This window comes from Delphinapterus leucas, chromosome 1, assembly GCF_059928025.1.
Source record: "Delphinapterus leucas isolate spDelLeu-1000000601 "Yukka" chromosome 1, BTC_Dleu_Yukka2, whole genome shotgun sequence".
In the NCBI taxonomy this organism is placed as follows: Eukaryota; Metazoa; Chordata; class Mammalia; order Artiodactyla; family Monodontidae; genus Delphinapterus; species Delphinapterus leucas.
In genome coordinates, this window is record NC_143129.1 from 177,852,949 (window position 1) to 177,875,140 (window position 22,192).

The 22,192-nt window shown below is 49.1% G+C and overlaps 2 protein-coding genes and 1 pseudogene across 2 annotated transcripts in view; all 3 read left to right on the forward strand.

Moving 5' to 3' along the window:
• The window catches only part of PADI2 (peptidyl arginine deiminase 2), a 47,907-nt gene extending 43,722 nt beyond the window's left edge, over window positions 1-4,185 (forward strand). The window contains exon 16 of the mRNA XM_022598484.2: window positions 234-4,185. Coding sequence (XP_022454192.1) covers window positions 234-467 — 234 coding nt within the window. The 3' untranslated portion in view covers window positions 468-4,185. The remainder of the gene's footprint in view (window positions 1-233) is intronic.
• A 5,304-nt stretch (window positions 4,186-9,489) lies between these two features.
• On the forward strand, window positions 9,490-12,086 carry LOC111187194 (polyadenylate-binding protein 4 pseudogene; annotated as a pseudogene).
• Window positions 12,087-20,739: 8,653 nt separating this feature from the next.
• Window positions 20,740-22,192, forward strand: part of SDHB (succinate dehydrogenase complex iron sulfur subunit B) — a 33,862-nt gene continuing 32,409 nt past the window's right edge. Inside the window, exon 1 of the mRNA XM_022598424.3 lies at window positions 20,740-21,003. Coding sequence (XP_022454132.2) covers window positions 20,932-21,003 — 72 coding nt within the window. The 5' untranslated portion in view covers window positions 20,740-20,931. The remainder of the gene's footprint in view (window positions 21,004-22,192) is intronic.

Genomic DNA, 22,192 nt, shown 5'->3' on the forward strand with positions numbered 1-22,192 from the left:
TGCACATGCATGGACATACACATAATACAGGAGTGGGTTGCCTCGTTTTCCACTCAGCTCTGCCATGTATGAGTTGCTTAGCCCCCCCGAGCCTCAGTTCCTCCTCTGTAAAATGGGGATAATCACAATCCCTACTTCATAGGGTTGTTGGGAGGGTTCAGTGAGCTTAGAACAGGGCGGGGCATAGTAGGTGCTCACTAAACGGAGCTGTGGCCCCCGCTTCCTTGTTGCAGGTGAACATGATTGTGCTCAGCAAGGACCTGGGCATCCCCAAGCCATTTGGGCCCCAGGTTGAGGAGGTGTGCTGCCTGGAGACACATGTGCGCTCCCTGCTGGAGCCCCTGGGCCTCTGCTGCACCTTCGTGGATGACATCTCCGCCTACCACAAATTTCTGGGGGAGGTGCACTGCGGCACCAACGTACGAAGGAAGCCCTTCCCCTTCAAGTGGTGGCACATGGTACCCTGACCTGCAGGGGGCTGTTGTGTGCCTGTCACAGCCCATCAACAACCAGTGTTGAGGCTGGACCAACCCTTGTGGTTTTTATTATGATTGCAAAATGCGCTTCAGCAATAACTATCAGGAAACTTGGGGGGAAACGTTTATTACTTTTCATTTTTTTTTTACTTACAGGACCTGGAAATAACCTGGCACACCTGGGGCCACACAGTGAGGTCATGGGGAGAGAGAGAGAGAACCCACGGAACTGGGGTTCTGCTTTTACGGGAGTTGAGGGTGAGGGCCTAGGATTTCGAGGGCTCACTCTTTATTGGTGAATTTAAAGCATAAGAGTGGGAATTTAAAGCGAGGAAAGAGGAAAAAGGCAGGTGGCCCAAATGGTCAGTTATCAAAAGCAATCAAGATCTCTAAAAGAAAGGAGCCTCAGTAGGGGGAGGCGGCCTGGCTCTTCATGTAGTTGTGTGGCTGGCAACGTGTTTACTCAAGATCGCCATGTTTGAAGTGGATGTTCAGCAATCAAAACTGAGTCAGGCACTCGTATTAGAAGAAGGAGAAAATCTGACTGTCAGGGTTCACACTACAGGGGCCTGGGCACCTCCCTCCTTCCTTGAGTTCTCCAGACTCTTCACACCCCCAGAGAATCCCCCTGCCTGACGTGGACTGGAGGCCGCGTCCTCCAGACGCAGGGAGGGGATTTGAGATATCTGTGCCTTGCCTTCCCTCAGAAGGGCCTCAGGGTCCACGAAGTCACCCCCTGAGCCTCCATGCTGTCCTTCCCGAAAATAGCTGGACATTTGGCCAGTGTCTGTATAGCCCTGACGTGAAAAACAAAACTAAACAAAAACCGCTTTACCCAAACCCTTCCCCAAAGGATCTTTAGTCTCTTGTCCAAAACTGAATGAGGGGAGAAGGGAAGGAGGTTCTGGGATGACCAGTTGTCCCTGTAGCCATGCCTTGTGGGTCAAGGTAGATGGTATGGAAAGGGATTCTGGAACCCCAGATGTACCTTGAACTGTCATCCTCCTTTGAAATTCACCTCCCTTGGCCACCTGGACACCCCCAATTATTCATTCCTTAACAGCCTCTGTCAAATCCCCTTGGCTTTCCCTCTGCCGCGTAGACACCGTTGGCTATAGCCTCCTTAGACTTAGACTCCCTGAGGGTCCAGTAATTGAGCTCACAACCTTCCCTGGAAGTGGATTTTATCAGAGCAGCCTTCCCTGTTTACAAGATTCTTATGCTTCTTCTTTCTCATGGACCCAGGCTCTCCCAGATGCTTGGGGGTTGCTCCCCACACCAGCATCCTTGTGGCCTGAGAGTTCACTGTATCAAGATGCTCCAGGGTGAGCCATATCCATCTTCTCTTGCTGGGTCCTTGATTCTCTGGCCAGTCCCTAACCTCCCTCCTCTCACAGCCTCCACTTCCTATTCCAATGCCGTCTCTCCAGACAGCTAGACAAGGACTTCTTCCCCACCAGCCAGGCTCAGACCTTCCCCCAGGACACAATGAAAGACCTGCCTCTCCTCTCCAGACCTCAGATCCAACACATAAAGACCCTGTCCTAACCTCCGGCCTGAACAGCCAGTTCTGGGCCAGCTGCTGGCCTTAGAGACGGATTGATTATCCCATTGAAGTTTCTCAGTGCATTTGCTGAAGACCCTCTCATTTGGACATAATCAGATTCATTCTCTGGCTCCAACTGAAAAGACTCAGTTTCAGCTAAAAAAGATTCCTTTAAGGCCAGCTGATTCAGGAGAAGAAGTGAATTATAATTCCACTTTGAGGGTTAGAGAGGAACTGATATATAACCAATGAAAATGTTGTAAATTTATATTCTTAGAGAATGGGATTTTCTTCTTGGATTATTCACTCATTCAGCAAACATATATTGTATGCCTCCTTAAGTGCCAGGCGCAGTGGTGGGCCCCGAGGACACAGTGCTTAGTAGCAAACTGCATCTGGCCCCTGCCTCATGGAGCCGGTCAGTTCCCAACCTGAGATGCCCACACTTAAATGGCCAGCATTTGCCCTTTCAGGGATGTGCTCTTTAGAAATACCAATTCGCTATATTCAGGAAATGCACAGGACACAGAGCTTCCAGCAAGTCACTATCTCAGTGAAATGAGGGGGTTGGGTCTTCTTTAAACAGGCCTCCTTCCCATCCAGCTGGGCCAGTACCACCTAACAGATCAGACCCCAGAGCCTTCAGAAGCTGTTGTCCCCCCCTTTGGGGACAGTGGCTCCTGCCTTTGGGGGCCAAAGCCCCAGATCTCTCCAACCCCAGAGCTGAAGACACCAAGTGCCTATTTGTGGATGTTTATCTGGAGACTTAGACTTTGGTGTGTGTGTGTGTGTGTGTGTGTGTGTGTGTGTGTGTGTGTGTGTTTGGTTAATATGGGTTTTGGGGCTTTCATTTTTTTCTAGTCTGCCTTAAAGGGAAGTGAGTGCTTCCCAGGTGGAGACAGTGTGTGTTTCTAGATTTTTCTAAGGCTCTCCCCATCAATAAGTAACTTCTGATGATTCTGGAGCCCCCAGGACTCACTCATTCCCATCTTGCTTGCCCACTCATGTGACTACCCTTGGCACGGACATCTCCCCCAGTCCCCCCGGGCTCATCAGTCTTCCCCACCCACCACTTTCTATAAATGTAGACCTAGAATACACTTCTGTGTTGCAAAACTCAGCTAAGTTCCTGTTTCAATCTTTATTTTGAAATACTTTGTATAAGAGAGCAGGGGGTATCATGAAGATGGCAAGAAGTGGGGCACAGTTTCAGCTTTTTCTGGATGAGAGGCCATGCTGGAGATCAAAAGACGTTTGGGGAAGAACCTGAGTAAAGAGCAAGAAAATAAATGGTCAGATGGGAAGTCATGTGGCTGTTGGTGTGATGTTCATGGTTGCTTCACGGCCACGGCCTGGAAGGAGGCAGGCCATACGCGGGCCCTCTCCTGGTCCTCCAGCTCCTGCCCCTCTGCACACAGGGTCAGGGCTCTCAGCAAGGGTATCTCAAGGGTTTGGACTCCCACATGCATTCAGTAGGTGTGTATTAAATGGCCACCACCCAAGGTCAAGACCAACACCCACAGTAAAGTCTGACAGTGTTTCTGGTGGGGCTCCCCAAAAGCAGACCCCGAGGTGAGCATTTGGGAACAAGTGACTTATTAAGGAAGAGCCTCCAGGAGAAACCAGGAAGGGAGTGGAGGGAGCAGGGCCAGGAACAGGGAGAAGCCAAGAGTGTGATTTCAGATGTAGCCTCAGCCTGGTCACAGGAGAGCTCTAGAGCATAAATGGCAGCTCAGTTGTTCCATCTGGAGGCCGAGTTTCGTGTACCTACACGAGTCGGTCATTAGCTATGGGGACTTTGGCTCTCTGAACAGGCAAGGGGGGCATCCGTAGCCTATGGGCAATCATGCAGCTGTAGTTTTGTTTTGTTTTGTTTTTTGCCACACCGTATGGCTTGCAGGATCTTAGTTCCCTGATCAAAGATTGAACCCGCACCCTTGGCGGCAGTGATAGCGCAGAGTCCTAACCACTGGACCACCAGGGAATTCTCCACAGCTGTAGTTTTTAGCAGCAGAGTCACAAGAGCTGGGGAATGGGCCAGAAAAGGATCTGGACAGAGCACTGACTGTGTCCACTGCTCTGAGTAATATCATGTTCTCGTAATATGGAATTGTTGCACGTGGGTATTTATGATTTGACCCATGGTATAAAATCCATACAACATAGCCACGATCTAACAGGGTCTTTGTGAACAAACCCCCGAGGCTCTAAAATAGAACCACCTAGTTGGTTGCTACACCTAGAAGCCACTTCCAAGCACTTTGGAATGCACCTGGGGGGTTCTTACCCCTCAGCCCCATCTTGGGTTTCTGGACAGATGTTCTGACGCAGCCATTTACAAAGGCCACTGCAAAATGAAAATCACTAGTTCGCTTATTCCTGGACTTAGCCCATGGGTCCAGCCCTCTGAGGTCATTCTTCCCTTTTATACCCAACTAATGTGGCCCAAGCCAATCTTCTATGGGGTTTTCCTGATGCACCTATTTCTAAGACTCCCCAAGGGATGCTGGTGTGTTAAACCCATCCTGCTGGTGTTTTCACATCTTGGCCACTCACTCACCTCTGGATTGCTGAAAGTCACCCTGAGACGTCTAGAACAGCACCTTCCAATAGAAATACAATGCAAGGGGCTTCCCTGATGGCACAGTGGTTAAGAATCCGCCCGCCAATGCAGGGGACACGGGTTCAAGCCCTGGTCCAGGAAGATGCCACATGCCACGGAGCAACAAAGCCCGTGAGCCACAACCACTGAGCCTGCGCTCTAGAGCCCGCGAGCCGCAACTACTGAGCCCGTGTGCCACAACTACTGAAGCCCACGCGCCTAGAGCCCATGCTCCGCAATAAGAGAAGCCACCGGAATGAGAAGCCAGCGCACCGCAATGAAGAGTAGTCTCGGCTTGCCGCAACTAGAGAAAGCCCGCGCGCAGCAATGAAGACCCAACGCAGCCAAAAATAAATAAATAAATTTATAAAACAAAACAAGAGTTCCCAGAGAGCTCCCCATCCCCTTAAAAAAAAGAAAAGAAAAGAAATACAATGCAAGCCCCATATGTAATTTTAAATTTCCTGGTAGCCACATTTTAAAAAGTGAAAAACAGGTGAAGTTAATTTAATAATGTCTTCTTTATTGCAGTATATCCAAATTATCATTTTGACAGGTAACCAAAATTTTGAAATATTAATGAAATATTTCACGTTCTCTTCTTTGGTAGTAAGTCTTTGAAAGCTGACATATGTTACATACTTATATCACCTCTCTCTGAAGACTAACCACAAGCGGATCACATTGGAAGGCACAGTTGTAGAATCCTCTCTACCAGGCTGAGTCCCAGTTATAGAAATAGGCACATTCCTTAAATCCCCAGAATCCAGCTAGGCCAACTGCAATGCTAACAAAAGCTGACTGTGGGTTTTTTTGTTTTTGATTTTGACTGCACCACATAGCTTGCGGGATCTTAGTTCCCCGACCAGCGATCGAACCCATGCTCGCAGCAGTGAAAGTGCAGAGTCCTATCCACTGGACTGCCAGGGAATTCCTAAAAGTTGATTGTTATAATACCAGAGAGGGAGACAGAAGATAGACATCGGCCCTCCCTGGCCCTGGTGTACAGAGCCTTGTCCCTTCAGAAGGTCCTCTTGCCTGAACCGTGGCTGCTGCCACGTTACCAGGACTGGCCTCTCTCTTGGCAAGGGGAGTGCCTTTGGCCAAGTCCCCTCTGCCCACTTTAGGAAGCGAATCCCCACCAGCCCCATGGAAAGGGAAAACATAATTCCCTCACCTCTAGCCTCTTTTCCCTCATCATTCCCCGGGATACAACTTGATTCTGCATTTTAATGTAAGATGTCTTTGGTTCCCAGGTGAGGGGAGTTGGGGTCCCCATTATCTCAGCCCCTTCATTCCAGATAGGATCTGATCCAGACCCTGACATAGCCAAAAGCCTGTGGGAGTGGGATCCCTCCCCCCCTAAACAAAAGAGCAGCCAGGGATGAACTCTGCCTGCCCAGTGGGACTTATCCGGGATCCTTGCCCAAGTGGCATCAGCTCCAGGGGACTGACGGCAATGTTATTGGTAACTCAATACAGTGCGGTGACACCAAATGGCAGCATGTGGAATCTTTCCTCTAGCCGGACAACCAGAAAAAGACATGTCCAGGCAGAGAGCTCAGTTCTGCAGCCTTGCCTCAAGCCTGGCTGATGTGGCAATCTGGTTTTTTACCTATGCCTCACCCCCCAGCCAGCTGGGCTCCAGTTCAGCCCTGACTTCTGAGAAAGCAAAGGCCTGGTCTCTAGCTAGTCTCTAAGCAGACTACCCAGTTCAGTTTGCTTTTGCCTCAGCCCCTCACGGTCTGCAAGCTAAGGCCCACTTTATCACAGTCACAGGTAAACCCCATGATAACCCTTTAAGGACAGTCTCTGACTGGCATTCTAGGGCCCTACTCATAAGCTTCTCTGCCACTGAAGTGTTAAAAGACACCTTTAAAAGGACTGCTTTGTTTTCCTCCCGATGGCAGTTCCTGGCACATAGTCAGTGCTCAGCAAATATGTTTTGAATAAAACAATGAAACGCCTCTTCAGCTAGGCAATGGAAGCAGAAATAGCCCAATCAGATGAGGTAATAATAGCCACCATTTCTCAAACACTGACTACCTGTCAGGCACCTGCCAGGTTGAACTATATGAAATGCCATTTTTAAAGGTCACAAGGGTCAAATAGAGATGATTTCATATAGTTCAGCCTAATAGTTTACATTCATCATCTCATCTAATTCTCACAACAAAGCTGTGAGAATTATCCCCACTTTATAGATGAGGAAACTGAGGCTCAGAGAGGAAGTGACTTGCTCCAGTTTACACAGCAGGAAGCAGCAGAACCTGGATTTGTTGTACACAAGTGGTCTGATTCCAGAGCTCGCCCGCTGAACCCTTGCTCTTGACTACCTCATCTTAGGAACAACTTTCTAACCCAGGTTCAATGAGTCATCATTCTTTTCTTCATAAATGCTGCCTTTGCACTTGTCATTTTTTAGCATACTAGATGAACTATTTCGAATCTTATAACGAGAACACCTGCTACCTGCAAGCAAGTGTCTGGAGATTATAGGATTCCTGTAAACCCTTCAAAGGCAATAGAGCCCAAAGTGAAATAACTTCTACATAATACAGAATATGCTCTCAAGTCTTCCGCTCAGAGTCAGATGGCATCTCACAATCATGAAATGTAAATTATAGTCATTCATCCACCCATTCATTCTTTTTTGTTAATATTACTGTAAGCATCTATTGTGTGTAAAACTGGAGTGATCATATAATTTTTCATCTAAGCCAGAATGAAAGGGGGCACTACTAATAATTCTGCCAGTTTAACAGATGAAGACTGGGACCATGCTGAGCAAACCAGGATGTCTCTTCTCCCTGAAAACCCTGTGTCTGAGACATGATCTCATCCCTCAAGGAACTGAGAGAGTCAGGGAGACAGGAGAACAAAGAGGCAAACAGATGGAATAGACACTTGATAAATATTTGCTGAATGGAGGAATGAATAAGGCACAAAAGCTGTGTAATCATACATACTCGCGTGCGCACGCACACACACACAATTATTTCCAGCCAGGAGAGTGACCAAGGGTGGCCTTGGTGTTCATCTGGGCTAGACTGTTGAATGAATGCAGGAACGCATGACTGGGCAGAGAAGGGAAGAAAGGCTGCCGAGCTGAGCAAGGACACAAAGGGGTGTAAGTATATGACAAGCTTGAGAAATGGTGAGTATAGGGAATGGCAAAGATATAGACTGAAGTCATATTGGAAATACTAGGTTTTGAGCAATGGGAACCCCCTGAAGGTTTGGGGCTGCTGCAGTCACATGACCAATCCTGTATTTAGAAAGAGGACAGTAACATATATTCCTTTGTTGCTATTAAGAAACTACCTGAGGAGGGATTTCCCTGGTGGCGCAGTGGTTACGACTCCGTGCTCCCAATACAGAGGGCCCAGATTTGATCCCTGGCCAGGGAACTAGATCCCACATGCATGTGCAACTAAGAGTTCGCATGCCACAACTAAGGAGCCCGCCTGCCGCAACTAAATAAATAAGTAAATAAATAAAATATTTTTTAAAAATACACATAACATAAAATTTTTTTAAAAAAGAAACTACCTGAGGAATGATCAAACCATGGTACATCCCATTTATATATTTTGTAGCATGTAAGATGAAATAGATCTATGTGTACTGACATGGAAAGAGCTCCAAGACAGAGCAGTTGATATATAAAAAAGCAAAGCCATGGATTTCCGTAGACACATACATGTGTATACACACGCAAAGAAAAAGGTATGGGAGCAATCCCATGAAACTGACAATAGTAATCACCTCTGGGAAAAGAAGCGTGACTGAGGGGATTTAAAATTTATCTGTGTTGCTTGAAATTTTTACACAGTGAGAATTTAATTACATATGTACTTTTAAATAAGTTTTTAAAGCTGCCTGAAACCCTTGGCATCTATTTATGCTGAAGTCTTTCCATCCTGATTAGCATAATCTCTTTCTCCTAATAATTCACAGTTCTCTTTTACCTTTTTTCTCCCCCCAGCTGGGCTTCCCACCACCAGTTGAAAATTGATAGCTCCTTACAGATACTAATTCATTTTCTCCTCCTCCCTGTGAGGTGACTATGATTTTTTTCTCCCCATTTTACACAATAGGAAACTAAGGCACAGAGAGGTTAAGTAACTTGCTGAAGGTCACGTAATAAATGGCTGTCCTCTCTCCGCCCCGGGTCGCTGCAGCCTCCACCGCTTTCGGGCCTAGCAGCCTGAAGAAAAAAAAAGAGAAAAGGATTTAAAAAAAAAAAAAAAAACCCAAAACGCTTTAAAATCCACCAGGGACTTCCCTGGTGGTGCAGTGGTTAAGAATCCGCCTGCCAATGAAAGGGACACAGGTTCGAGCCCTGGTCCGGGAGGATCCCACACGCCGCGGAGCAACTAAGCCCATGCGCCACAACTACTGAGCCTGCGACCCACAACTACTGAAGCCCGTGCGCCTAGAGCCCGTGCTCCACAACAAGAAAAGCCACCGCAATGAGAAGCCCACGCGCCGCAACTAGAGAAGCCTGCGCGCAGCTACGAAGACCCACCACAGCCAAAAATAAATAAATTAAATAAATAATTTTTTTAAAAAATCTTAAAAGAAAAGAAAGAAAGAAAGAAAAGAGCGAATCCTCCTCGTAGGACGCGCAGGGCAGTCACTTTTGCACGCTTCCGGCCTGCCCGCTGCCGCCGCAACTAGGCATCCATCGGTCCCCGTCCGTTGGTGCAATGGTGAGCCGCTCGGGCGCCCGTGTTCACGCGCCTCCACCCGCCGCCCCGCCGCGCAGCGTGGCAGCCCCGCGCCTGCCGCCCTCGCCCCCAGCTCGCCGGCCTCCGCGCTCCACGTGTCCAGGCAGCCCTTCTCCAGCCAGGCGTGTGGGAGGCAGCTGCGCGCTCTGACTGCCCCGGGCTTGCCGAGTGGGCACCAACAAGTATTTGGTTTCCCTCTTCCCCGGGCTGCTGTAATCTTAAACTGCCGGGAGCCCGAGGCCTATATTTATAGAGAAACGCACGTTCCGGAGGCCGCCATGGGCACCACTGGGTTGCCTCTGGAAGAATTTTTGTAATTTGGAGGGCAGTCCCCGTTTTAATTTTTTTCATTTTTTGAAATTGGGAGCTTCCAGACCAGGACAGCTGAAACTTACAAACTCCCAGAGAGGGCCATATTGTTTTTGAGAGCCTTTTGTCTGCGGTTTGGCATTCTCGTCCGGGCTGTCCCCGAACTCCTCTCAGGCCCTCCCCTCGGAGCCGACTCCAGCTTCTCTGAGCTTCACTGCCACCTGTGAGCCGCGGCACGGGCCACGGCTCGGAGGTGAGCCCCCTTTGTCCTGTGTGGTCCCTCTAAGAAGTCCTCCTGGCGGGGCTCGGGGTGGTGGGGAGATGAACGCTGCGGCCAGCAGCTACCCCAGGGTCCCCCTGTACGTGGGTGACCTGTACTCGGACGTCACCGAGGCCATGCTGAACGAAAAGTTCAGTCCTGCGGGGCCTGTGCTGTCCATCTGGCCCTGCCGCGATATGCTCACCCGCCACTCCCTGGGTTATGCCTGCATCAACTTCCAGCAGACAGCTTTCGCGGAGCGGGCCTTGGATACCGTGAACTTTGACGTGATTAAGGGAAAGCCAATCCATATCATGTGGGCTCAGAGGGATCCCTCTTTGAGAAAATTTGGTGTGGGAAATACCTTCATCAAGAACCTGGACATATAGATAACAAGGCACCGTATGATACTTTTTCTGCTTTCGGAAACATTGTCCTGCAAGGTGGTGTGTGATGGGAACGGCTCTAAGAGTTATGCCTTTGTCCACTTTGAGACCCAGGAGGCTGCCGACAAGGTCATCGAGAGGATGAACGGCGTGCTCCTCAATGACCGCGGAGTGTTTGTGGGCAGATTCAAGTCTCGAAAAGAGCGGGAAGCTGAGCTTGGAGCCAAAGCCAAGGAATTCACCAATGTTTATATCGAAAACTCTGGGGAAGAGGTGGATGATGAGAGCCTGAAAGAGCTATTCAGCCAGTTTGGTAAGACGCTAAGTGTCAAGGTGACGAGAGATCCCAGTGGGAAATCCAAAGGCTTTGGCTCTGTGAGTTACAAAAAACACGAGGATGCCGATAAGGCCGTGGAAGAGATGAACGGAAAAGAAATGAGTGGGAAAGTCATTTTCGTCGGCCGTGCACAGAAGAAAGTGGAACGGCAGGCCGAGTTAAAGCGAAAATTTGAACAGCTCAAACAGGAGAGAATTAGTCGCTATCAGGGGGTGAATCTCTAAATTAAGAACGCGGATGACACCATTGATGGTGAGAAGTTAAGGAAAAAGTTCTCTCCTTTTGGATCAATCAGCAGTGCTAAGGTGATGCTGGAGGATGGGAGAAGCAAAGGGTTTGCCTTTGTCTGCTTCTCATCCCCTGAAGAGGCAACCAAAGCAGTCACGGAGATGAACGGACGCATCATGGGCTTCAAGCCACTGTATGTCACCCTGGCCCAGAGAAAGGAAGAGAGAAAGGCTCAGCTGACCAAGCAGTATATGCAGTGGGTGGCCAGGATGAGAGCGCTCCCCGCCAGTGCCATCTTAAATCAGTTCCAGCAGCTGGGGGCTACTTTCTGCCAGCAGTTCCACAGGCCCAGGGAAGACCTCCGTATTACCTAACCAGTTAGCACAGATGAGGCCTAATCCACGCTGCAGCAAGGTGGGAGACCTCAAGGCTTCCAAGGAATGCCAAGTGCTATACGCCAGTCTGGGCCTCGTCCAGCTCTTCGCCATCTGGCTCCTACTGGTAATGCTCTGGCCTCTCGCGGCCTCCCTACTACCGCTCAGAGAGTCGGGTCTGAGTGCCCAGACCGCTTGGCTATGGACTTTGGTGGGGCTGGTGCCGCCCAGCAAGGGCCGACTGACAGCTGCCAGTCTGGAGGTGTTCCCGTAGCTGGGCAGAACCTAGCGCCTCGTGCTGCTGTTGCTGCCGCTGCTGCTCGGGCTGTTGCACCTTACAAATACGTCTCCAGTGTCCGCAGCCCTCACCCTGCCATCCAGCCCCTGCAGGCACCCCAGCATGCGGTCCATGTGCAGGGGCAGGAGCCGCTGACCGCCTCCATGCTGGCCGCAGCACCCCCCCCACAAGGAGCAGATGCTGGGTGAACGTTTGCTCCTGCTCATCCAGACGATGCGCTCAAACCTGGCCGGGAGGATTACGGGGATGCTGCTTGAGATTGACAACTCGGAGCTGCTACACGTGCTGGAGTCCCCGAGTCTCTCTGCTCCCACGTGGATGAAGCTGTGGCAGTCCTACAGGCTCATCGTGCCAAGAAAGAAGGTGCCCAGAAGGTGGGTGCTGTTGCTGCTGCTACCTCTTAGACAAGGACAAAGCGATTCACAAGCCAAACAAACCCTCATGGAATTCAGCTCAAGCTTTGAAGACTTTCTAGCTTGTCCTATGGACCTCAACACCAAGAACCACAAATTGCGAATTTAGTAGGTCATTTTGTATCAAAAGGTCAATTATGACATGCCTAGAATTTTTCAATTAAAAGAATATATTCTCTGGGTTCTGATATGGCCCAGACAGTGTTAACTTTTTTTTCTATTGTGAGTTTTGATTTTTTCCTCCCAAAATTGGTTTTGTTTGATGTACCCAAGTCTTAAGTTTCTCAATAAAGAAAAAAATCTCCATAATAAATAAATTAAAATGACTGATATAACAGGATCTGAACCTCCCAAAGGACTGCATACTTAACCATTCCATCTCCCTGCCTCTCTGGAAAGTCAACTTGCTTTTAATATTCTGCATCCCTCTGACTTCTTTTGCTTTCACTGAGCCGATATCTAGCCGTTACAAATGAAATTTACCACCATTCCCTTTTTGCATTTCATTTACATGGTTCTGTCTCTGATACAAAGGGGTGTTCAAAATTCAGATTCAGCTGGAAAGGGAGTTTTATCACATACTGTGTTTAAAAAGCACACACCCACACACATCCAGAAGACCAAATTAACTGCTAATTTGAGAGTATGCTGGTGATGTGGCAAGAAGATGAGAGCGAGACAGAGGTTGGCAGTGTGGGTGAGCTCTAATTTGTGAGTGTGTGTGTGTGTGTGTGTATGTGTGTGGTGCTATAGGGTCCACCAACGTGACAGTCCCCAGAAGGCCTCAGGCCACTTGCTAAGTCCCAGCAGCTGAGCTGACTTCAGCTGTGTGAAACACAGCCCCATCTGGAATGGGGGTGGCTTGTGACATTTTTGCTCCGGGAGTTCATAGAGACTGCTCATGAAATTGGAGAAGTCTGTAGCATATGATTGTCCCCATCCCACTCAGACAGAATATTTTGAGAAGTCTACTTATATAGTGAGGGTGGAAGGGAGAGGGTTTAGATAAGCCCTTTCTAAGGGCAGGTTGGAAAGGGCTGATAGGGAGCCCTGGGCAGTTCTGTGAGGCAGGGGTGCCCTCTGCAGGTAAACCAGAGGGGCTGCAACCACTGTGTTCCCATGGGCCTTGGGGGCACGTCCATAGCCCAGCCATCTCACCTCCTCGCTGTGTGACTTAGGGTGAGTTGTTGACCCTCTCTGAGCCTCAGTTGCCTCAACTGTAAAGGACAAAAACCCCTACCTCGTGAAGTTGCTGTAATGATCAGAGAGAGAAAATGCACCCAAACTGCTCTGCAGAGGGCCTGGTACACAGTAAGTCTTCCAAATGCGGCAGCTACTACCAGCAGAGGCAGTAGCAGCAACAGCCCCATTATCACTGCCACTGGCATCTTGAACAATAGTAAAGATGACGACGGAGTGACCCAGCAGAGGGAGAAGGGCTTCTCTGAGAGCAAGCACAGGAAGGGCTGGGGCAGGGGCTGAAGGAAATCAGGGCCAGGCAGCCCGAAAGCATTTTGATTTACCAACTATGTCTATTCCAATTCTGGGAGACAGTTTTCGCCTCTTCTTCTCCCTAGAGCCCCACGGTGCCGAATTACGCTGCTCCCCGGAAGCGAAATACCCCAGGCAGAGAGCTGGGATATACTTGGAGGAGCCCAGATGTTTGCATATCTCACAGTGGTGGACCTGCTCACACTGATCCACAGAAGGGACTCTTTCTACAGCTGAAGGGAAGGAAGGAGTCCCTTCTGTCTAACTTTGTCTCCTACCGTGACTCAGCCCCCAGCCTCTCTGTAAGGGTGTCCTGCTTTCCCCCTCCCCCCACCCCCCATAGATCAGAGGGCTGGACCAGGTGGAGGCCTGGGCTGTGATCACCACCATCCGTTTCCTCCACCATTCCTGCCCACCCAGGCTCACTCCTTCCTTCACTCTGGTCCCTGCAAAAGCACCCAACCCTCCTGACGTATCCTAAAAGGTCTCTAATGCTAACTTCAGGGAAACAAACAGGAGTTAGCAAGACTAAGATAAGATGGAGAAGTTACTAAAAATAAGTAAAGGAAGAGTAGACTCTGGTCTTCACCAGGACAAAAAGGAACCAGGGTGATTGCTCCCAGTTCCCCTGACTGACTCAGTTCTCTGGTTTTTCTTGGAGAATACTTCCTTTACTCAAAATTTTGATGTTTTAATGTTACAAGAGCACCCAACACGGATTTCGAGTTAAGAATTCCTGATTTAGGGGAACTGGTTCTGCCATTTATGACGTGGAGGATTTGAGGCAGACCGTGAGCTTTTAGGGGTTTCCACTCCTTTTAAGTGAAAGGAAGGGTATTGAGGCCTGTGAAGTCAGGAACTGGTCTGCTTTGCTCACCACTGAATGCTTGACGCCTAGAAAAGTGCCTGCCACACAGAGGCACGCAGTGACCATTTGATGAATGAATGTGATAATAACTGTCTCTCCAAAGAACTGTTGTCTGGCTGTAAAGAACTTCATAAATGGGAGTATCTACTCCACTTAAGCTAAAAAAAAAAAAAATTTTTGATGTTTTGTTCGTCATGAATTTTTTTGCATTTTTTTAATAGTGCACTAAAATATTACTTATCTTAATGAACCGAGTTTTTTGACCATCTTAAATTCTGTGCACTCACCTTGCACTAGTCCTGGCCCAGAGATTAAAGCTGCCTGGGTCTCCACTGGGCTCCCTTCTCCCCAAACAACCCACCCTTAACCCCATCTCTCTTTTCACCTTCTACAAGGAACAGGGACAGCTCACCCTTTGTTTTTATTTACTCCTTCCTTCAACCAATACTGACTACATACCTACTATGTGCTAGGTCCCGAGCCAGGCACTTTGGAGACAAAGACGCATTTGTTCATTCATTAAATGTTTTCTGGCCACCTTCTGGGTGCCCGGTCACTGTGCCAGGCTCTGGGGACACAACAGTGAACAAGATAGACATAGTTCTTGACCTCTGGTGTGAGAAGTTCAGACGATAAATATATTCGTAAAGAATTAAAAACAAACTTACTGCAGATAGCAATAAGTTCTACAAGGAAAATAAAGTGAATAGGCCATGCCCTCAACATGCCCACAGTCTGGGGAGACAGACATATAAATGGGTAATTGCTAAACCAGGTGTTATGTACATGGATGGCAGATGCAGAGGATGTTTCAATGGAGGTGGACAAGAGGTGATTTCCTAGGGAGGAGAAAGTTGGAGCTGAATCTTAAATGGTGAGGAACTGGCCACATGGAAAAGGAGGAAATGGCACCCCAGATCCCAATATGGAAGTGAGCAAAGGCTTGGAGGTGAGGAACAAGGAGGGGAGCAGAGCTGGTTTTATCACAGGGAGAGACGAGACAGGAGGGGCCAGTCTTGGAGGCCACTGGGACCCCAGGTGGGAATGCTCAGAAGACGGCTGGAAACGAGAGAGGGTCAGCCAGAGAGATGGAAGACGATGGCCCATTAGTCGAAGGCAAATAAAATTCTGAATTTTGGATGAGAAGGCCCCTGAGTCCCAGCACAGGGATCTATGGGGGTGGAGTGAGTTTTTCTCAGAGACAAAACTCTCCCAGGCTATAAAATCATCAGGTATTTCCCCCCTAAATTCAGCTTTCCTTAGCCCTATGCCTGGAGGGAATCCAGTCTGGTTGCCCTAAATCACAAGACACTCAAAACATAGTTGAGTGTACAAATGACAATTGATTCTATGCTTTTTGGTTTTACTTTTTAATTTCCAGCCCTTGGAGAAGAAAGAGGTCCTGAAGCAAGATCCCCACCCATAATTGTTCAGCTTTCTCGTTATCCAAAGACTGAAGTCTGTAAAATGGAGTTAGTTATGCCAACCCCAAAAAAAGTTGTTATGAGGACTAAAGGAGACTGCTTATGTAAACACATTTGTGAGTGATGAAGTTCAGAATAAATATAAAGCCTCTAGCTAACCGGCGAAAAGCAGTACTTCACTAGCTAGACAAGTGGAAACAAACCAAATAACTTTGGGTCTTATCACAGACACCTTGGGAAGATATGTCAGGAGCAGGCCATGAAAATCTCTAAGTCCTCCCGTAGCTGTGCCTTTCTGGAATCCCAAAGTTCAGGGCAGAGGTACAGCCGCCCAGGAATTTATTTCTCCATAAATTTGAGCTCCCCAAATCCCCATGAAGCCCAGGAATGATGTGACTGCAGGGCGCATGGGCACATTGGCACCAAGAGCACCTCCATAAATCAAGGTCTCACTCCCGCTGGCCTCAGACTGCTTTTTCCAAGGTGACTGGGCAAAGTAAAAGGGTAGTCACTAACCTAGGAGTGGCATCTGCCTCTGAGAAGAAAGAACCCTGCAAATGCCTACAGGACCAATTCTCTAGAAACACATCACTCAGAAGGAGAGGTCACTCTTCCTTCATCTCAGAAGGTAATGCAACCAGGAGGACTTCAAGGGAGGGTGATAATCTTCCCATGAGTTCATCCAATTTGGGTAGCCCCTTGAGGCAGACTTGGAGGAGCCCTATTCCAGTGTGGTGTCAGCCCCAGTGAAAAGTCAAGGTGACCACAGCCCTGTCACCAGTTACCCCTAGGGCAGCCGCCCAAGGCAGCCCCCCAAGGCAGCCATGTGAATTACAGAATCTTAAATCAGCTGGCACAACACCCTGATGATACAGGCAAGGGAACTACAGGCCAGAGATGGGGAGGGACTAGTCCAAGGTCACACAGTCTCCAGGGGAAGATTCAAGGTTAGACCCAAGGGTCCTGGGTGTTTCATTTTTTTTTTTTTTTTTTTTTTTTTGCGGTACGCGGGCCTCTCACTGTTGTGGCCTCTCCCGTTGCGGAGCACAGGCTCTGGACGCGCAGGCTCAGTGGCCATGGCTCACGGGCCCAGCCGCTCCGCGGCATGTGGGATCTTCCCAGACCGGGACACGAACCCGTGTCCCCCGCATCGGCAGGCGGACTCTCAACCACTGCGCCACCAGGGAAGCCCCTGGCTGTTTCTTGTGACCTCACTACACACCTCCTCTAATGAGGCCACATGGCAGTTCTAGCCCAGGACTCCAGAAACTAAGCCTCATCCACCAATTCATTTGGCCACCCTAATTTCCCCAGTAGCATCTAAATTATGTGATTGTGGAAGCCAAAGAATATAAAAAGGTGCCTTTCACAAGGGTAGGGGATTAAGAAGTACAAACTACTAAGAAAAATAAACAAGCTACAAGGATATATAGTACAATACAGGGAACATACCCAATACTCTATAATAACTATAAATGGAGCATAACCTTTAAATTTTGTGAATCGTGTCATACACCTGAAACTTATATAATATTATACATAACCTATAACCTCAATTTTTTTTTTCTTTTGGCCATGCCACGCGGCTTGCAGGATCTCATTTCCCTGATCAGGGACTGAACCCTGGCCTTCGCAGTGAAAGTGCCGAATCCTAACCACTAGACCACCAGGGAACTCCCTCAATGTTTTAAAAAGGTGCCTTTCAGGGACTTCCCTGGTGGTCCAATGGCTAAGACTTCACGCTCCCAATGCAGGGGGCCCAGGTTTGATCCCTGGTCAGGGAACTAGATCCTGCATGCCGCAACTAAAGATCTCCCGTGTGCGGCAAAGAAGATCGTGCATGCGGCAATAAAGATCCCATGTGCCGCAATTAAGACCCGGCGCAGCCAAATAAATCAAAATAAGTATTTTAAATATATATATAAAAAAATAAAAAGGTGCCTTTCTTGGACTTCCCTGGTGGCGCAGTGGTTAAGACTCCACCTGCCAATGCAGGGGACACAGGTTCGAGCGCTGGTCCGGGAAGATCCCACATGCCGTGGAGCAACTAAACCCGTATGCCACAACTACTGAGCCTGCGCTCTAGAACCCGCGAGCCACAACTACTGAAGCCCGCGCGCCTAGAGCTCATACTCCGCAACAAGAGAAGCCACCGCAATAAGAAGCCCGCGCGCCGCAACGAAGAGTAGCCCCCGCTCGCCGCAACTAGAGAAAGTCTGCACACAGCAACGAAGACCTAACGCAGCCAAAAATAAAACATAAATAAATAAATTTATTAAATGAAGAAAGAAAAGAAAAATAAAAACCTGCCTTTCATATGTCAAAAACAAGTGGGCGGAGAAGGAAAAACATCATCCTGGGAAACACAGGTACCTGCAAAGTTAGCTAACTACATAAACTGCGGGAGGTGACTGAAGAGACCTTGTGACTTGGAAGACAGAGGCCACACCTGCCCAAGGCAATCAAGCCCCCAGAGTTGTTACCGATCTGTGTTCTTGGCCTCCTTAATAGAAATTGATAAAAGGCCAGACAAGAAATTCAGGCAAGGCTTTATTGGGGCTCCTGCTGCAGCAGGAGGGAGCGAGAACACTTGCTGGCTCACTGAGGAGGGGTGAGCTGGGTAGGGGTGTGTCCAGGGGTCAGGCCAGAGGGGTGGCTTAGGGGGTCTGCCCTCCCCTTTGGTGGTGGTGAGTGCAGGGGGCATGCGCGGTACCCTGCTTTTGCTCCCGGCTCTTCAGAAGCGGCAGTTGGGTTTTTGGTCTTTTTGTATCTTGTTGTCCATCATTTGCCCAAACTGCACATGAATGCAGTTATTTTTAGTCCCTTATAGTTTCTTTATATTTTGTTGCTCCAGGAGCCATTTGTCCAGGTACAAGCACTGCAGAAAAGGGTCTCAGGTCCCAGGTCCCAGGTCTGAGATGACCTAAGCAGGGGTCTGGAAAAAGCAGCTGATATGACTGAAATGGAGCCTTAAAACACAGTCACACAACTACTGTAGAGCACAGGGAACTCTACTCAATGCTCTGCGGTGATCTAAATGGGAAGGAAATCTTAAAAAAGTGTGGCTATATATATACGTATAACTGATTCGCTTTGCTGCATGGCAGAAACTAACACAACATTGTAAAGCAACTATACTCCAGTAAAAAGTAATTTAAAAAAAAACACACTCACACACACGACACTTTCATAGGACTGTTGTGGGGATTATGTAAGATGATGGATCATAACGTCTGGTACATAGCAGGTGTTCAAGAAATGGTTTCTGACACTAAATGGCTAAGCCATGAAGGGCCTGGTTCCCTTCTCACCCCTCTTTTACAGAACAGAGCTTACTGTATTGCAATTGTCCAGTTGCTTGCCTATTTGAGAGTAAATTCAGTGAGGGCAGCAACCACGCCTGGCTTGTTCACACATTGTAGCACCCCAGCTCCTGGCACATAATAGGTGCTCCATGCAGATTTTTGAACAAACGAAGGAACGAACAAACAAATGAATTGAGGCAGGAGATAGATGGGCCCCAGGCTGAACAGTTTCTCCCCTGTGGACAGAAACTCCATAAAAACAGGATGATGGAGGAGTTGGGCCCTGACCAGATAAGAGATAAAAGACCACCTCTTCCTCATTCTTGGAATCAGGGAGACCTCCTCGACTACACATGTGCAGAAAGGCTCCTTGGGGGCTTCCCTGGTGGCACAGTGTTTGAGAGTCCGCCTGCCGATGCAGGGGACACGGGTTCGTGCCCCGGTCCGGGAAGATCCCACATGCCGCAGAGCAGCTGGGCCCGTGAGCCATGGCCGCTGAGCCTGCGCGTCCGGAGCCTGTTCTCCGCAACAGGAGAGGCCACAACAGTGAGAGGCCTGCGTACGGCAAAAAAAAAAAGAAAGAAAGAAAAAAGAAGGGCTCCTTGGAGGTCAAAAAGGGAGGAGGGGGGCGCCACCTCATAGTAAGTGATGTGAAGTACCCATAGGCCTCTTCACTACAATCCATCTTGGCTAAGAGATGTGCACGCACACAGGGGAGGACCCTGAGATATACCAAATACCGACTCAGAACCAGGCAAAGCAAGATGACTAATCAAAGGAAACCCGGAAGAAATGCCCCATAAAAGTGATTCAAACCAAAAGGGTGCGATTCTCTCTATGAGTCCGCCCGTGTATCTATCCACACGTACTGTACTCTTTTTTTTCTCCTAATAAACACTTTACTTTTTCACTACTTTCCATCTTTGTGGGAATTCTTTTTCTGCAAAGCTGAAGAAACAAGGCCTTGCCACTGACCAGTGGTCTAGTGGCTAGTTTTCGTGCTCTCACCGCTGCGACCTAACCTCAATCACTGGCCAGGAACTGAAACCCTCTTTCAAGCCGCTGCAAGGCGGAGGCCACCCGAGATCAGAATTAATGAATGAATGAATGACACTTCTGTCGGTCATCTTTGAAGTCCCCTCGGTTCATTCACCAACCCCCCTGATTTGCCCGCCACTAAGGGGTTTCTCAGAATGTGGGAGTGTTGAAACCTGGACAGTCTCAGGCAAACCGAACTGTGTCTGACAGAACTCAGCGACAGAGTTGAGTGACGTGATTGATTGATAAATGTTCAGGAAGAAAGGGGTTAAAATCGGGATAAGGGGCTTCCCTGGTGGCGCAGTGGTTGAGAGTCCGCCTGCCGATGCAGGGGACGCAGGTTCGTGCCCTGGTCCGAGAAGATCCCACATGCTGCGAAGCGGCTGGGCCCGTGAGCCATGGCCGCTGAGCCTGCGCGTCCGGAGCCTGTTCTCCGCAACGGGAGAGGCCACAACAGTGAGAAGCCCGCGTACCGCAAAAAAAAAAAAAAAAAAAAAATCGGATTAAGACTTGTATCAGATGGCTCCGCCCCATCATGCTCTTTGTCCCACCCCCTTTCCACTGCCCTCCTTTTCAGACTCCGCCCCCTTCCTTGAGGAAGGTCACCTTCCAACGCGGGAAGCCAAGTGGGCATGCGCTGAGCCCACCGCAACTGCGCACGCTCTTGTTGGCTTTCTCCTCCTTCCCTCCTCCCGCTCAGAAAACCGGAAGCCGCCTCCCACTCGGTGGCTCCTGCGCGGCTAGCGGGTCCTCGGTGGATCCTGGCTCGGTGCCGCGGTGCTCGGCGGGACGCCGGCGGAGCGTGACAGGGGTTAAGGGGTGGGGCTCGACGTCAGGATCCAAGATGGCGGCGGTGGTCGCAGTCTCCTTGAAGCGCCGGTTCCCGGCCACAACCCTTGGCAGAGCCTGCCTGCAGGTGAGCTTCGGCTCTGGGGTGGGAAGGGCAGGGATGAAAGTCCAGAGATGGCTTGCAGTTGAGGGGGCGGCGGAGGAGATTGAGGGGCGCACAGGGCCAGGCCTCAGGGAGGAGGATAGCAGTTCCCGCTTGCTCAGGGCTCTGATTTTGGACGGGAGCATCCCTGCTGGTTATATTTCTGCACCTCTCTGCAGCCTGTGAGTTGTTCTGGGCGGAGAGGACTTTTTTAGACATAAGAATAAAAAAGAAGTTCAGAGAGGGGACTTGAATTGCCCAAGGTCACATGGCGAGCGAGTGACGACTGGCTTGGAAGCAGAATTCGAGTCCAAACATTTGAACGCCAAGCCCTTTTTCTGCCACCAAACCATCCCCTCTGAGAAAGAACCGCCGGAGCGTGAAGTATGGGACTGGGAGGCGAGGCACTCCTCCGGGGTGCAAAGGTTGAGGGCTCAGTAAAGAGGGGAAGTGAGAAACGGAGGAAAATCCACTCAGCCCCCTGAGGATCTATCTGGGTTCTTTAAAGCAGCGTCATCCTGTCAGTATCCCTGTCTGTAAAGGACGTATCATAATACCGACAGAGTTTGGGCTTGGATCACAGGTACAGAGCTTGGCACTGCTCTTGCTTATATTATTGCGGGTGCATTGATACGTTTCCTCCACGCCCCTTGTATTGTCAGGAAACTACACACTTCAGATCTGCATTCTAAATGGAAACAGGTAGAAGGGGAAGGGAAACTGCCATTGCAATCTGTGTATATCAGGGACTGAGGTATTACAAATACCTTTCAAGTCTTTTTTCCTCCTCTAGGCTCCTGAAAAAACCCTGTAAGGTGGGTGAGCAGGAATTCTAACCTCCTTTTTAGAGATTTGAAAACTGAGGCCCCAGAAAGAAGATTTTTTTACTTGCTCAAAAATATCACAGCCAAGAACCAGTTGTTCCAGGACCTAAACTCAGTGTTTTGAACATAATGTGTGAAAAACTCCTAGCACAGATCTGGGCACATGGTAGATGTACAAGAAATATTCGGTCCTCTCCTCTTCTTGCACTCCCATGAGAATACGTCTCATCTTAACTGCTCTGGCTGCACAGCACCGTGCGTATGGCCCATCTTCTAATGCTAGCTCTTTCCACTATGCTATACGTGAACTTAGACAAGTCATTTTACAGTCTTCCTGAGAAGGAGGGCTG